This window comes from Solanum dulcamara, chromosome 7 (genome assembly GCF_947179165.1).
Source record: "Solanum dulcamara chromosome 7, daSolDulc1.2, whole genome shotgun sequence".
Taxonomy (NCBI): Eukaryota; Viridiplantae; Streptophyta; class Magnoliopsida; order Solanales; family Solanaceae; genus Solanum; species Solanum dulcamara.
In genome coordinates this window covers 36,318,017-36,334,315 of record NC_077243.1, presented here as the reverse complement: position 1 = coordinate 36,334,315, position 16,299 = coordinate 36,318,017, and the positions used below count along the sequence as shown (strand labels likewise).

Here is a 16,299-nt window from a genome sequence, read left to right as displayed (position 1 = left end):
ATCAGGTTAGCACCCTTATCCTTGTTGAACTTTGGAGGAGAAGTATTGGTGGAACCCTACTAGTCAAATCGTTTCCCACCTTGACGTTTTCCATAACTATTATTACCGGACCTTTGAGGATTGAACCCTCCTCCATCAACTCTAGCCTTCTTAAACCCTCTTGACCTCTCCCTCAACTTCTCTTCCTTAATTTATTCTGCATACCATCGCTTTGACAAACATAGCTATCTTGCATTTTTTGGACACTAAATGAGAAACATCGGAGATGAATTTGCTCATCCTTACCCTTGGGTCGGAGATCATAAAAGGTGCATACATACAAAATTGAGTCAAATTGAGGGCATATTACCTCACACTCATTCTCCCATGATGAAGATTGATGAATTATTGGATCTTTGCCTCCCTTAGCTCTAAAGGAAAGAAGTGGTGTAGGAAGGCACCCTTAAACTCTTCCCATTATATGGGCCCCATACTGTCATCCCTCTCAACAACCCATTATTTATACAAAACCCTTTCCATGCCTTTGAGTTGATATACCACTAGCTCAGCCTTTTTATTTGGAGGCACGTCCATGATAGCCACAATCCGATAGACTTTGTTAATGAACTTCATAGGTTCCTCATCCAGCTTGGAACTGCCAAACTTGGGTGGATTCATCCTTTTGAATTCCCGAATCCTAGAAGCCGGAGTAGGCACTTGAGGAGGAGGAGGAGGAACAATGCCTTGGTTAGTTTGGTTGGTTATGGCTTGGGCCAACAAAGTGATGATGTTGCAAAATTCTCTATATGTCACTCCTTCCTCAGAATGTGGAGCTTTGAGAACTGGAGGAATTTGGTAATCATCTTCGACCCTTGATCTAGGTAGAGGTACCCTCTTGGAGGCATGATCTAAAAGGCACAAAACAATTTGTTAGTTAGAGAAAATCTTAAGACGACTCTAGGGCACGATATGAATTTTGAAAAAAGTGAAAACTTTTCTAAATGTCCCATCCTCCTATTCATAGTTGTGGCATGCTTCACAACTATGAACAAAACACTATTTGTAGCGGTATGTTGGACTCGAGGACCATTCAAAACCTCAATCTCTGATACTAAGTTCATCATGACCCAAGTCTAGGGCCTAGATATGACACGGTGAATGAGGAACCCATAGGTACATCACTCAAGCCTCTTAGCATTAGTTAGCCTTTTATAGGTAATGACAAAGAACTATAAGTTGAAATAAAAGGGGAACGGAGGTAAGGGAGAATATCATAGAACAAGAGTCATTAATAACCTCAAATTATCATCTATTTGTGTCCAAACATACCTCTACACATAGACTTGGTGGGGGCTAAGACATGTCTCTAGCTCACTCTCAATCAAAATCAAAATAAGTACCATGAAATGTATCCAAAAGTCTTTACATAACAAAGCTAGAAATAAAAAGGAATATTGTTCCTAAAACATGGGAACTCACCAAAATGGTAGCCTTCAACGAACTCAACTATCCACGTGGAGGTGAATGTGGAGAAACGCCGATCCCTACAAGGTGATATCATGTAGGCAAAACAGTATGCGTAAGTACTTTAAATGTACTAAGTATGTAGGCATGCAATTCGATGAAAACGTTAAATTATTATAAGGTAAAGTACATAAGTAGATACATGCATGAGCAACCAATATAAAAAACATTTGAAATGTTCATTCGTGGGAAGATGACCATAACCAATATTTAAGACCATGTGACCTATTACATAGAATCTAACATAACCACCTATGTTGGCATGGGAAGACTACTTGTCGGGTAGAACTCCATCAAGATTCATTCATTTCTTTAACGTTTAGGGTTATTTGTATATACACTAGCCTAATCCTAGAAGGGATCCTATATTTCCACATAGTTAATGGGACAAGGAGTTGCTACTAGGATTCCCTTACCGAATCTCACCTCAATACCCATTCGGTGCTAAGTCAATCCCACAGAGTAGTTTAATATAAATAAGAACCTAATTATTTGCATATCTTTAGATCATCAAAACATCATTCAATGGAATAGCTCATTAAAACCTTTCTTTGATTCACACAAGTGAGAATTGGCCTTTCACAAGTAGAATCCATCATTTCATAAGCATTTCATCATTCTTTCATTTTATAAGACTCCTTTGATCATACACATTACTTTCATAAATATTAATTTGGAGTCAAAAGATTTCAATTTAAATTTCATTCATAGCATGGTAAAACTAGGTGGGTTTTATTCAATCCAACTTTTAAATCGTTAACATCAATACTAGCATGCATGAGATTAATGGAATGCACAAACTAAATATATTTAAAAACAACCCACCATTTCACTTCAAAAATCTTTCATGTCTTCATATGAGGACCTTTGATAAATCAACCATTTTATGAAATTACAAACCAACATGAGATAAGTTAGGTAAATACACATCAAATATCCAATAATCTACACATTAGGAAACATATTATAATAACCCATAAAATTTGCCATTTGATATTGAACTAGTAAGTTGGAAAAATACTTGGGCTCTAAGGGTAGAAAAAACCATGAATGAGACCCACATACCTTGGAAAATAAATCCCTAATTAAAGCTTGAAGAATGGATACATGAAGACCTTGGGAGTGAAACCATAGCTTGAAAGATGAAACCCTTGGGAGGAACCTTGGAAGGAAAACATTTTTGTGTGTTTGAGTCTAAGTGTGAGAAAAAGGGACTTCTGATAGCTTAGGGTCTTTAGATAGGATAGATTCAGTCCAAAAATGACCACACTTTGATGATAAAACATGGGAAAAGACCTAAATACCCCTCTTAAAACCTCTCTAAAATTGACCCTACGACTCGTCTTTATGACTCGTAGGACTTTCTATGAGTCATAGAAAGGACTCATCCTATAGAGTATGAGATACCCTGAGGAATTACCCTCAGAAGTTTCTTTTCAACTCATCTCTATGAGTCATAGACTCGACAACAAGTCGTAGACTAAAAGTCATCCTGCCAGGTTTGGACAACCTACAAATCTATGCCTCTAAAGTTTCTTGTGATTTATTTCTATGATTCGTCTAAACTTCTACGAGTCGTAAGATAGACTCGTAGACCCACTCCTTCCATTAGCCAAATTTTCAATCTCAACCTCAGTCCTACAAGTTACTCCTACGACCCGTAGGAGTTTCTACGACTCATAGACTGAGTCGTTGAACCCAATTACAGTCCATTTTATAGAAAACAAAATTTCTCTAATTTCCCTTGCTTCTACTTTTCAACTTACAAGGTCATACAGGTCTATCGCCCATGGTACTCACCATGAGCGATAGTCCCTCTCGTAGTCCTCCCCTTTTTTTCTCAATTTTCCCAGGGCTCCTCCACGGTTCCTTTCACAGCCCGTGATGAGATTCACACCTCATGAGCATGGCCCATGGAGGGAATCTAGGGCAAATTTTCTAAGATTTTCATTTTCAACTACATTTTCCAATTTTTTAACTTTCCGGGTCTTACACATTCTTTTATTTTGATATGTATTCCTGTTTATGAAATTGATTTTAAGTCATGTTTTAGCTTGGGGTTGATTACTCCTTAGTTTTATGCATTTTTATATATTTTTCATTCATGTTGGATTATTATATCTCTTTCTCTACTATATTCATGCTAGGTCGAGTACTATTAGAGGAGAAATGTTCTCGGGGGGGGGAGATATTGTAATACCCTAGAAAGTTGGAAAGCTTAGTTGAAGGAAAATGTTGTAGAAATTCTACTAGTGTAGGATTCTACTAACCTACATATGGTCCGTAGGAAGACCTATGTTCCATAGAAGGGCACTCGTAGGTTGTTTTTTCTAAATCAATTACAAAATATTTTTCTAAAATGCCCAATATCTATTTTATATCTTCTCTATGAACACACTTGTGAAAATTTGATGTTTCAGAGGTGGACTTAAGATTTAGATGTACGGACCATATTAGGACCTAAGGTTTGTAGATGGGACTCGTAGGAAGGGTCCTAAGGGTTGGTTAATTTCATAGTTTCAAAACCTCGCCTACGGACAAACAAGACAGTCCATAGAAGGACCTCCGAGCCATATAATAATTTATAAGTGGAGATTCATAGAATTTGATATTTGGGTATGCAGGACGATAGGGCTCGATGACCTGTAGCCCATTTGAAGACCCATAGACTAGGGTCGTAAGGTCCAAGTAAAATTTTAGTAACTACTATATTGCTACATGACTTCTACGGATGAATTCTATGACTTTAGGACTCTTTACGATCAGTAGGATAGGGGTCGTAGGATTTGGGTGTAATTCCAGTAACTTTGAATTTTGGACATATGTTCTACGAAGGTACTTTGAAGGACTGCAGGAGGACTTACAAACCATAGCTCTCATTCATAGGTCACCTTTGATAGTTTTAAATGAAGGATATTTTGAACTTTTCCATCCTTTTAACCCCTAAACTATATCATTTTGGACCTATAACTAACTATATAACCATTTTTACCCTTAAAGACTAACCTATTCACTCTCATTCGCTCAAATTCTCAGAGTCTCTTAACTCATCTTCTCTAATGCTCTCTCAAGCTCAAAGAAGAATAGCTAGGATTTCAAGGTCAAGTTTAAGTTTTCATTGCTAGAGCTTGCTTCTAGGGATGTGATTATCAAGTTATGTGGGATTCACCAATGGATTCCTTTCACCCATTGGGTCCCAAAAGACCTCAATTATTCAAGTTTAATTTCACCCAATTCAATTAGGGTTTTATGTCAAGTCTCATGGGTCCTATTTATTTTAATTTCATTGATGTTATTCTACTTTATTCTGCTTGAATTTTACTAACATACATTATTTATCATTAATTTCATATGGACCCATGCATTATGCCTATGATTTTTACTTATGAACTATGAATTATGATCTTGAAATTGATGAAGGATTTATGCATATTTTATTAAAATGAAGTATGTATCAAGGATGATTTTGAGTAAGGATCAATAATTTGTGGAATGTTTTCTCACAATATGAGTGAAATCATGATTTAGATGCAGTGTCTATATGAATTATGTTATGAATCATGATTTGTAAGGATCTACTCTTATATGATCTTATGATGTGGATAAGTAATTGACTATTACCTCTCTTAATGCTATATTTTGATAATTGATTTTTATCTATTTCGTCTGAATTTGACATAGAACTAAGAGGGCTTGAGGTGGAGGGTTGTTAAGGGAGTCTGTAGTAGCAACCTCTAGTATCAAAATGCGTTCCCATATAGGTTGTCTTAAATTACTTACCTAGTAGATCCATAAATATATTATGATAAAATGTTACGGAGTCTACCATGGCAAGTAGCCTCTCTTTTTTTGGTGTAGGAGTTATACTGGATTTCATGTTCTATCTTACATGGTCTTATTGTCGATTACGGTTAATATCCCATAAAATGATTATATTTTTCCTTAAAGCTTTCCATGATGTCTTTTATGTAATACATTGACCTTATATCATGATTTATGATTTACTTTCAAGTTTTAAAGGATTTTTGGTTATGCATTTCATGTTTACACCTATTATGATATCATTTTTTACGTTATAAATATTTATCACATATTTAGTACATTTTATGTACCAACGCATGCTTTATTGCCTATATTATTTCATAACATAGGTCATCACGCTCCTGCCCATTCCGGTGGCTAGTACAGGCTCCCGTTGGTGTTGCTAGTTTTTCTGAGTCCTCATGATTCGAGGGTGCAACTACTATGTCATTTCTTTACTTTCAGACTTTTGCACTTTCTTATATTTTGGGTAAGCTAGGGCTTGTCCTATCCTTCCCCCTCCCCCCCCCCCCCCCTCTGTCTATATTAGTAGAGGCATTGTTAGACAAGAGTAGTATACTTATGTTCATTTTGAAACTTACCTTCGGCATTTAAGTTTTTTCATGATTTCATAGTATCTTATGTCATGCTATGTTACGCAAAGAGGCTTGATTAGGGTTCTTCGGAATTTTAATTATCGTGACACGTCTAGGGTCTAGCTAGGGTCTATCTATCTATCTATCTATATATATATATATATATATATATATATATATATATATATATATATATATAACATTTAAGGTTACAAACTATTTTCTGAAGCTATTCATAATTAGTAGAACTTAACCATTACTCATAGAATAGGAGATTCATAGTCCATAATTTTTAGGGTTTAATTATATATAGTTTTTAGTAGATTAATTGCATTGATGTTCTTTAATAGTTTAACTTTTAATAGTCATTATTTACCACTAGTTATGAGTAGCTAAAAATCATTATTAGGGTTACAAAACTTAGAGCAGGGATGATGATAATAGATTTTTTTACAATATTATCTTCTCATGAATGATGATTATTGTGTATTAAGGTTCTTTTGTAAAGATTTCTTTTTTAGTGGTTGCAAACATTAAGAATTAGTTAGTATTCATGACTTGCTTGATAAAAGAGGTTAAGATTTGAAAAAAAAAATCATTAACATAGATTTGGAGCTACCAACCTCCATCTAATAGCTTGAGGTCAAGAAAGTATAACTAACCCGAGGCTTTGGATTAAAAAATAAATTAATTTGACACCTAAGTGCAGACAGGGACTTACGATGATATTCTCTTAATTAGTTCGAGAGGCATTAAGAGACTTATAGATCATCAGTTTTGTACAATGAACACATTTAAATGAGTTGATAGTAAATTATTTTTTTGAGATCTAATATCTAAGAATTGTATCCTAATTCATCTTTTTTATTGATAAAAATCCAAGTAGTTAGTAGTTTACCTCAACATAATTGGGTTACTATATTTAAAATCAATAGCTTTAATTCCATAAAGGGTGTAGTTTGGACGGAATAAAATAACGTCCTCATCAGGTCTTTTTTAGCGACCTATTTTGGAGGTCCGCTTTTGAAGTTTTTTTTTGTAGTGAGTAAAAAACAGGTTAAAACAACACAACAAATTTCCAGTTCCTATGGTGGGCGTAAAACTGTCTACCCCTAAATCAATTACTTGAATTGCAACTGAATATGTTAATATGGTTCAAGGACACACATATTGAGATGAACAAACAATAGGACTGTCAATGCTAAATTATAACTTGTTAATCATGATTAAAATAGAAAATAAAAAAATGAGTAATAGGATAAGTAACAAGATAAAAGTGACAAATAGTATTAGCATGTTCTCCGGCATGCTGTCCAGCAACGTCACCGAAAAAGCAAGTAATAAGTGAACTTGAGAGCTTGAGAGATTTTGGTTACAGAACTTCAGAATAATAGTTAGTGAGGCATGAAAGTTGTGATGTGATACAAGTGATGAATTAAAATATATTTGTAGCTAAAGCCTAATAAATATTTTTGCATGAATTTTTGCTTCATGATGACCCATATCTACATGTTGTATACATTATGTGTAGAATTATGTAATTATTGAAGAGGATCCAAGTTTCTTCGGAATGGGTACTGTTGAGATGTAAAGAAAGTAGTTAAAGGAGTTGGAAAATCAGTTAGAAATAAGGGCAGTATAGTCATTTTAGCTATTACATAGTTATAACTAACTAACCAATTTGTTAGTCAGTTAAGTCCATGTAATTGGCTATATATACATAGCAACTATGTACTGTTAAAAATTGAAGGGAATTTCACAGTTAGCCCTAAAATAAAAACTTCCTTCTTCTCTCTACTCTAACGCCTCTCTTCTTCATCTCTACCTTCTTCATAGATAATTAGTGAAGAAGCAGAGCTCAAATAAGCTCATGGTATCAGAGTGTTGGTCACTGGAAAGAGTTCACACAACTGAGTCAAAGAGTCGAAGATCAGACTCAAAGAATCAGTCAAAGCTGTTAGCATGTAGTTTGCAGATCTGAGCTCCGTCGAAGCCAAAAATGCAACCAACACTGACTTCCGCAACAAAGAGCTCAAAAGGTTGAAGAAATGATAGGTGAAGCCATAGATTCAGCTCAACGAGTGGGTATACCAAGTTCAGCAAGCTCGGCAGGTAATAATGGACAAGGTATTGACTATAGTCATCCTTATTCCTTAGCCCCACGGATGTGAGTGGTATAAGCATCATCTTGTTTCAGTTGCACGGTATTGAAAACTACACCTTGTGGAATCTGTCAATCAAATTAGCATTGTTAGGTAGAAACAAATTAGGCTTGTGGATAAAATGTGCAGGAAAGAAATGTATGGTGAAGAACTGTGAGGCCAATGGGAAAGAGCAAATGCAATTGTGTTGTCATGGCTTATGAATTCAGTCTCGAAGAGTTTGTTAAGTGGAATTGGGTTTGCGTCAAATGCTTCGAGTGTATGGACTGACCTGCAAGAGAGGCTCGATAGAGTTGATGGATGAAGAACTTATAGCCTACACAAAGAAATAGCTACCTTACAACAAGGAACAACTTCTGTATCAGCATATTATACAAGGCTGAAAGTGTTGTGAGATGAGTCTGAAGTGTTAGTGCCCTCACCTTGTTGCAATTCTGAGAAGTCCAGAGGTTTTGTAGCCCACATGAATAGACAAAAGCTGTATCAATTTCTAATGGGACTGAATGACACATATCATCAAGCTAGAAGTCAAATTCTCATGATAGACCCCTTACCTACTATCAATCAAGCGTATGCTAGGATAGTAGAAGATGAGAGTCAAAAGGCTGTGGTTACAGGAATCAACAATTTGGGACTATATGCATCAACTTCTGATTCAGTAGCTATGTACTCAAGAGTTGGAAATAGTTCAGGTATGAGCAATAGGTTCAAGAAAAATACATCCTTAATCTGTGATTTTTGTAAGTGTAGAGGCCACACCAAAGAGTCCTGCTACAAGGTGGTGGGGTATCCTCCAGATTCCAAGTCCAAAAGAAAGGTTCAGAGTGCAAACATGGTCCATGTAGACACCAATAGCCTTACAAATCAATCTCAGCAGTCAGGTCAGGCTAACTTCTCTTATGGCTTGAACACAAATATGACTGATGAAGTATTGTGGGGCAGGAATAGCACAGTACAGCACACTGAAGACAAATCACCAACCACTACTTCTAACAAGGCAACTGAGAGAGAGGTTAAGCAACTACTTCAGGGTTGTACATTCACAAAAGATCAGTATGAATAAATTCTTATGATGATGAATCAACGGTCTGGTTCATGAGCCAATGCACCTGATTGCTATAAGGCAAACAATGCAGGTATGGCCCTATTTGAAACTGAAAATAATAATGTGTGGATAGTGGATACAGGAGCAACAAACCATATGGTGTCTAAACTGCAGATGCTACTAAAGGAATCTATACTTCAACTTAACACTCCTAAGGCTGTGTGTTTACTAAATAGTGGTACCACTAAAGTAACTCATATTGGTTCTTGTAGTCTACCATCTAAAAGTTTGATTACTAATGTGTTCCATATTCCAGAGTTCAAGTATAACTTGATGTCTGTCAGCAAAATAACCAAGGAATTAGGCTGCTCTGTCTCCTTCTTCCCTGATTTCTGTGTTTTCCAAGAACTCTACACTAGGAAGGTAAAGTAAGTTGGTAGAGAAGAGAGGGGCCTGTATCTGCTATGAAACCAATTAACTCAACGTGATGCAAGTAAGACTAAGGAATCTGTATACTCTGTTGATGCTGCTTATCCAATAGACAAGGAATCAGATATGGAGCTATGGCATAAAAGGCTAGGACATGTGTCTTCAGCTATACTGGCCAAGATGTTCAATATGAATAAAGTTAGTATGTGTAAGGTGTCTGAATGCTTAGTGTGTCCATTTGCAAAACAAACTAGACATGTATTCCCCTCTAGTATCATCAAAAGAAGTAGCTCCTTTGATTTGGTACATGTTGATCTTTGGGGACCTTATAATACAACTACATTTGATGGCAACAAGTATTTTCTTACAATAGTTGATGACTTTTCAAGAATGACTTGGCTATTCTTACTTAAACACAAATCAGATGTGTGTGTGTCTCTTAAACTTTTCTTGCAGTATACTAAGAATCAGTTTGACAAGGTGGTCAAGGTCTTAAGGTCTGATAATGGTACTGAGTTTGTGAATTCAGTATGTGATAGTATGTTCAAAGCACTAGGTATTATACATCAAAGGTCTTGTCCATACACTCCTCAACAAAATGGAGTGGCTGAGAGGAAACACAGACACCTACTAGAAGTAACCATAGCCCTCAGGTTTCAAGCAAAAATACCTTTCAGATTTTGGGGTCATTGTGTACTAGCAGCTGCTTACCTGATCAATAGACATCCTAGTAGTGTGCTTGAGTTCCAATCTCCCTATGAAAGATTGTATGGCAAAAAACCAGGTTTATCTTATTTGAGAACCATTGGCTGCCTAGCCCTAGCCAAGAATCTCACTGAACATAACAAACTCATGCCCAGATCAAAGTCAGCTGTGCACATGGGGTATTCTGAAGTGCAAAAAGGCTATATCTTGTTTGAATTGCACAATAACACATTCTTTGTCAGCAGGGATGTTCAGTTTAGAGAAGCCATATTTCCATTTGCCAAGGATGATGGCTCAACAACACAACAATTGTTTGTAGATAACCTACAAGTTCTAGGTGAGATAGCTCCATAGCTTCAACTATCCCCTTTCATAATCCCAGGTACTGCTCCATCTGTAATTTCTGAAGAGGCTACATGTGGGCATCCAGATGTTGGTGAGCAAGATTGTGTGTCTACATAAACACACACTAATGCAAGTTATACTGATGTGTCTAGTCCACCTATTACTAGAAGATCTGTTAAGTCTAAACATCCTCCCATATGGCTGAAGGATTTTGTCTCTCTGAATGTTAAACATGTTGTTCAATATCCACTATCCAACTATGTAAGCTACTCTCATCTGTCACATTCTCATCAGTGCTTTATTGCAGCTACATCCTCTGTGATAGAACCTACCAGCTATGCTGAAGCAGTCAAAGACCCAAGATGGGTTAAAGCTATGCAGACAGAGATCCAGGCCTTAGAAAACAACAATACCTGGGAAGTCACTTTCTTACCTGCAGGGAAGAAGCCTATTGGCTGCAGATGGATCTACAAGGTTAAATCCAAATCCAAATGTGAAATAGAGAAGTTCAAAGCCAAGCTAGTAGCAAAAGGATAAAGCCAACAAGAAGGGATTGATTACAAAGAAACATTTTCTCCTGTTGTGAAGATGGTGACTGTCAGGGCTGTCCTTGCCATTGCAGCTTCCAAGAACTGGCACATCCATCAAATGGATGTCCTCAATGCTTTTATACATGGAGACCTAGAGGATGAAATATATATGCACCTGCCTCAGGGATTTGTCAGTCAAGGGGAGAAGGTATGTAGACTAACAAAGTCCCTTTATGGACTCAAACAAGCTCCAAGGCAGTGGAATCACAAACTTACTAAGGCTCTTATTTCTTTCAAGTTCAAACAAATCCAATATGATTATTCCCTATTCATCAACAAGTCAGCAGAAGGTATTGTCATTGTACTTGTATATGTAGATGACATGTTAGTCACTGGCAGCAGCTAAAGTTGATAGAAGAGACAAAGAAAGCTCTACAAAGTGCATTCAAGATGAAGGACTTAGGGGAGCTCAAATACTTCCTGGGATTGAATTTGCAAGATCCACAGCAGGAATACTCATCCATCAGAGGAAGTACACTCTTGATCTGATAGCAGAAGTAGAAATGACTGCAATTAAGCTAGCAGCAACACCAATAGATGCCAACATCAAGCTCACATCAAAGTTCTATGATGACCATGTGAACCAAAAGTAAGAAGAGCTACATGATCCTCTAATAGATCAGACAACCTATCAAAAACACATAGGTAAACTTCTGTATCTCAACATGACAAGGCCAGATATAGCCTTCAGTAGTCAAACATTAAGTCAGTTTCTGAACCAGCCAAAGAAATCCCACATGGAGGTAGCCCTAAGAGTAGTCAAATATTTAAAAAGACAACCTGGACAAGGTATACTACTATCCAGTCAATCAGACAACCAAATTACAGCTTTATGTGATGCAGACTGGGCTGCATGTGCACTCACCAGGAAATCAATCACAGGATACTTGATCAAGATGGGAAAATCACTAATATCTTAGAAAGCCATGAAACAAACTACAGTGTCTAGAAGTTCAGCTGAAGCTGAATATAGAAGCATGGCTTTTACTGTTTCAGAACTTGTGTGGCTGATGGGAATGTTGAAGGAAGTTGAGGCTGATATGAAGGTACCAGTGCAGGTCTATAGTGATAGCAAAGCTGCAATTCAAATTGCAGTCAATCCAGTTTATCACGAAAGAACAAAACATATAGAGATAGATTGTCATTTCATTAGAGAAAGACTACAACAAGGCATGATCAAAGTTGATTACATACCAACCCAAGAACAACCAGCTGATATATTGACAAAGGGACTGTCTAGAGCTCAACATGAGCACCTTCTATCCAAGCTTGGAGCTTTGAATATTTTTGCACCTCCTAGCTTGAAGGAGAGTGTTGAGATGTAAAGAAAGTAGTTAAAGGAGTTAGAAAATCAGTTAGAAATAAGGGCAGTATAGTTATTTTAGCTATTACATAGTTAGAACTAACTAACCAATTTGTTAGTCAGTTAAGTCCATGTAATTGGCTATATATACATAGCAACTATGTACTGTTAAGAATTGAAGGGCCTTTCACAGTTAGCCCTAAAATACAAACTTCCTTCTTCTCTCTACTCTAACGCCTCTCTTCTTCATCTCTACCTTCTTCATGGCTGATCAGTGAAGAAGCAGAGCTCAAATAAGCTCAGCTACACTTTTGGGTTTATCTTGACCGATCTTTGTTGTATTTCATCCTGCAACTTTGGAGTTGGATGGATTTATGGCATGATTCTAGATCTTCATGACATAATCATGGATTTTCAACGAACAAGGTTAACCTTGTCGGTCATGTCTAGACATTGGATCCAGTTGCCTTTGCTGAGTCATGTTTGTTCTATTTCTTCTTATCATGTATCACATTGAAATATGACCAACTGATAAATCCGATTTATATCCAGAAAGATACCATATGTTAAATACCAAACCCATAACCAAATCATCAACACCCAAAAAAATAGAAAGGAAGGAAAAAATGGAAATCTCTAATATTTCCGTTTTGTTAAAAAGCTACCTAATTACAACCAAAATTAAGCGTAAAAAGTACTTAGTGAAAATTACTTGTCATAATTTGAAGAGAAAAGAAAAAAGAAAAAAAAAACGTGAAGCCAAACGAAGAAGTCTCTCCACCATAGAAGTTCATACCTGCCCAATAAAATAATTTATGTCTCCTTCCTGTTTTCATCCCTTGAAACATCAATTGACAACATCATTGCCTCTTTCTTCTCTCCAATTTAACAATTTTTCTAGCTCAACAAGGCCTAAATATTAACCCAAAGGATATTGATTATTTTGGTTATTCATCGACAAAAAAATGGGAGCATGTGCAAGCAAGCCTAAGGTCTTGGAGGGTACCGCTCCACATGTGGCGGGAGAAGACATCATGAACAACAACAAGCAAGAAGGAATTGTGGGCGATGATGTTCCCAATAAGCCCCACTCTCTCAGTAATTTGTTCGAGGTATTCTTAATTATTACAATCACCACTACATTTAATTTTTCTTTATATATAAATATATATAAATATAATTATCCTACTGTTACAACTTACATGTATTTTGTGATCTTGTATATCTGTTCCTTTATTTCTGTTACATCTTAATTTATTTGAAAATGCTTTATAAAGATGAAATACATAAGTAAGAGTTAAAATAAAACTCATTCAATTTCTGGCATATTTTTCATGCAACTAATATGATATTACCGTAGAAAAAAAAACTTTTCCGCATAATAGTGCTGGTCCTTTTAGAATCTTTCGTTATTTACTTGTGTGGGGTTGTCATGGGGTCATTCTTACAAATGCCTGTATTTTGGGATGATATATAGTTTTTGCCTCCAAATTTGTTGTATTATTTTTCTTTTAGCATTTTAAATAACAAATAAGTGGTGGAAAATATTTCTACACCAAAATAAGAAATAACTTTTTGCGAAGCTTAAATTTATATATTTATTTTATAATATCTCAAAAAAGTTATGTTGTACACCGGGGGGAACGGGGGTGGGGGGCATAATATATTTTTTAAGAAATACAACACATTGACCCACAAATATGCTCTACCATCCAACACAACTCTCAAAATTTTCGTCGCAAAAACAAAATGAACATATTCCCTAAAAGGCACAATTTCAATTTCTGATCACTCTAACAAATTTTAAAAAATAAATTACGTAGCACTTGTTACATAACTTATTCGAACACACTTTATACCGAGCGAATTATGTCTAGATAGATAAGAGTACTTTTAGCTACAAATTTTCATTAGATAGGTAGAAGAGATAAAAATTAATTACCTAAAGTATGAAGGGGAAAAAAAAATGGTTGATGGGCAACTTGTGCGAAAACTTCTTGTTATGGTACATGAAATTAAGGCCACAAATATTTTATTCAGTATGATGACAAAAATGGATGTCGTTAAAATGGAGTAGTTTAATTTGTTGTTTTCTCCGCCTCATATTAGTCGTGCATGTTATTACATATATTACTTTAAAAAAGAGCAGTCCGGTGCACTAAAGCTCCCGCTATGCGCGGGGTCCGGGGAAGGGCCTGACCACAAGGGTCTATTGTACGCAGCCTTGCCTTGCATTTCTGCCAGAGACTGTTTCCAAGGCTTGAACCCGTGACCTCCTGGTCGCATGGCAGCAACTTTACCAGTTACTCCAAGACTCCCCTTCACATATATTACTTTATTACTTACTAAATAATGATAAAATTAATTAATTTTTTTTATTTTAATTCTACCTTTAATATGACCTTGGAAGTTTATTCAATTCAAATTGAATGTGAACAATTTACAATATTAGCTATTCTTATATTTTATGTACACTTTTTAAAATTAATTTTTATGTGCATTGATATAAATAAAGGATAAAATAATAAAAGTAATTTATTTATTAATAATTTTAAAACACGCGTAAAATAGAAAATATCAATGATCCAAATAATTTTTAGTGTTTTGAATTCAAAAATACCACCAATCAGATTGTGGCAACATCATAGCATTAGGGATCTAATGTGAGGAATAACCTAAAAAAACAGGTAGTGGTTGATAAGTTTGATTTGATCTAACTACCAAGTGTTAATGGATGCAGGGGAAAGGCTCAGAACAAGTGAAAGAGGAGACATCTAAGACTATACAAACCCAGCCAGAAGTTTTACCAAAAACAGAGGATACCCCACAAGCATTTCTTGAAAATACAAGCGAGGATGTTATAGAATCAAAAATAGAGAAGAGAGTTGAGGAAATAAAATCAGAAAAAGAAGAAGAGAAAGTTATAAAATCAGAAACCGAGATGACTCCTGCACAGGAGGAGGAAGTTATAAAATCAGAAATAGAGACAACCCCCTCACAGAAGGACGAAGTTATAAAATCAGAAACAGATAAGAGAGTTGAGGAAATAAAATCAGAAACAGAGACTACCGTAGAGGAAATTATAACATCAGAAACAGAGATTTCCACTGGAAAGAAAGTAGAAGAAACAGTGGAGACTCCAGCAAAGGAAGTCACTAAAGCAGAAAAGACAACAGAAGAAGAAAGATCTGAAGCTCCAGTGGAAGAGAAACCAGCAAAAAAACCTGTAATTGAAGAAAAGAAATCAGGAAAATTTTGGTGGGACAAATAAACTAACCATAAAAGATCTAGAGATGCTATGAAGGCTCCTTATTTACAGATGGTATGGTAATAATTTTTTAATTGAATAAGTTGGGGTGAGCAACACTTATATTTCATTCTCATTATCACACTATATATATTTTCACTTTACATTTCACATAATCTATTTCTGATATTGTATGTACAAGTCATAAAAATATATTTTATTCTTGAAGCTATAATGGATATAGCAAATGGAAGAGAGGTTATCCGACTTTAAACTTTTTTTGATACATTCCAACTTTTAAATTTGTGACGTCAAGTAGAATTAATGAAGGAATAGCTGAAGTTCTTATCACAACATATGAACCCTTTAAGAATTATTTAACAAATTCTTTTTAACTTTAATTTTAAATTTTTGCTTTTTTTCTAAATACTTGCTTGCAATATTAATCACTGCTTCCGTTTTAAAAAGAATGGTCTAATTTGACTTAACACGAAGTTTAAGAAAATAAATAAGACTTTTTAATTTTATGATCCTGGATTAAAGTTATGTCAAATGTACCAAAATGTTCTTTAA

At 35.6% G+C, this 16,299-nt stretch overlaps 1 protein-coding gene across 1 annotated transcript; it reads left to right on the top strand.

Annotated features, from left to right (window-relative positions):
- Positions 1–13,070: 13,070 nt before the first annotated feature.
- On the top strand, positions 13,071–15,986 carry LOC129895599 (uncharacterized). The gene is made up of 2 exons (XM_055971328.1): positions 13,071–13,591; positions 15,220–15,986. The coding sequence occupies exons 1-2, from the start codon at positions 13,445–13,447 to the stop codon at positions 15,748–15,750; spliced, it is 678 nt and encodes a 225-aa protein (XP_055827303.1). The 5' UTR covers positions 13,071–13,444; the 3' UTR covers positions 15,751–15,986.
- The last annotated feature ends 313 nt before the right edge of the window (positions 15,987–16,299 follow it).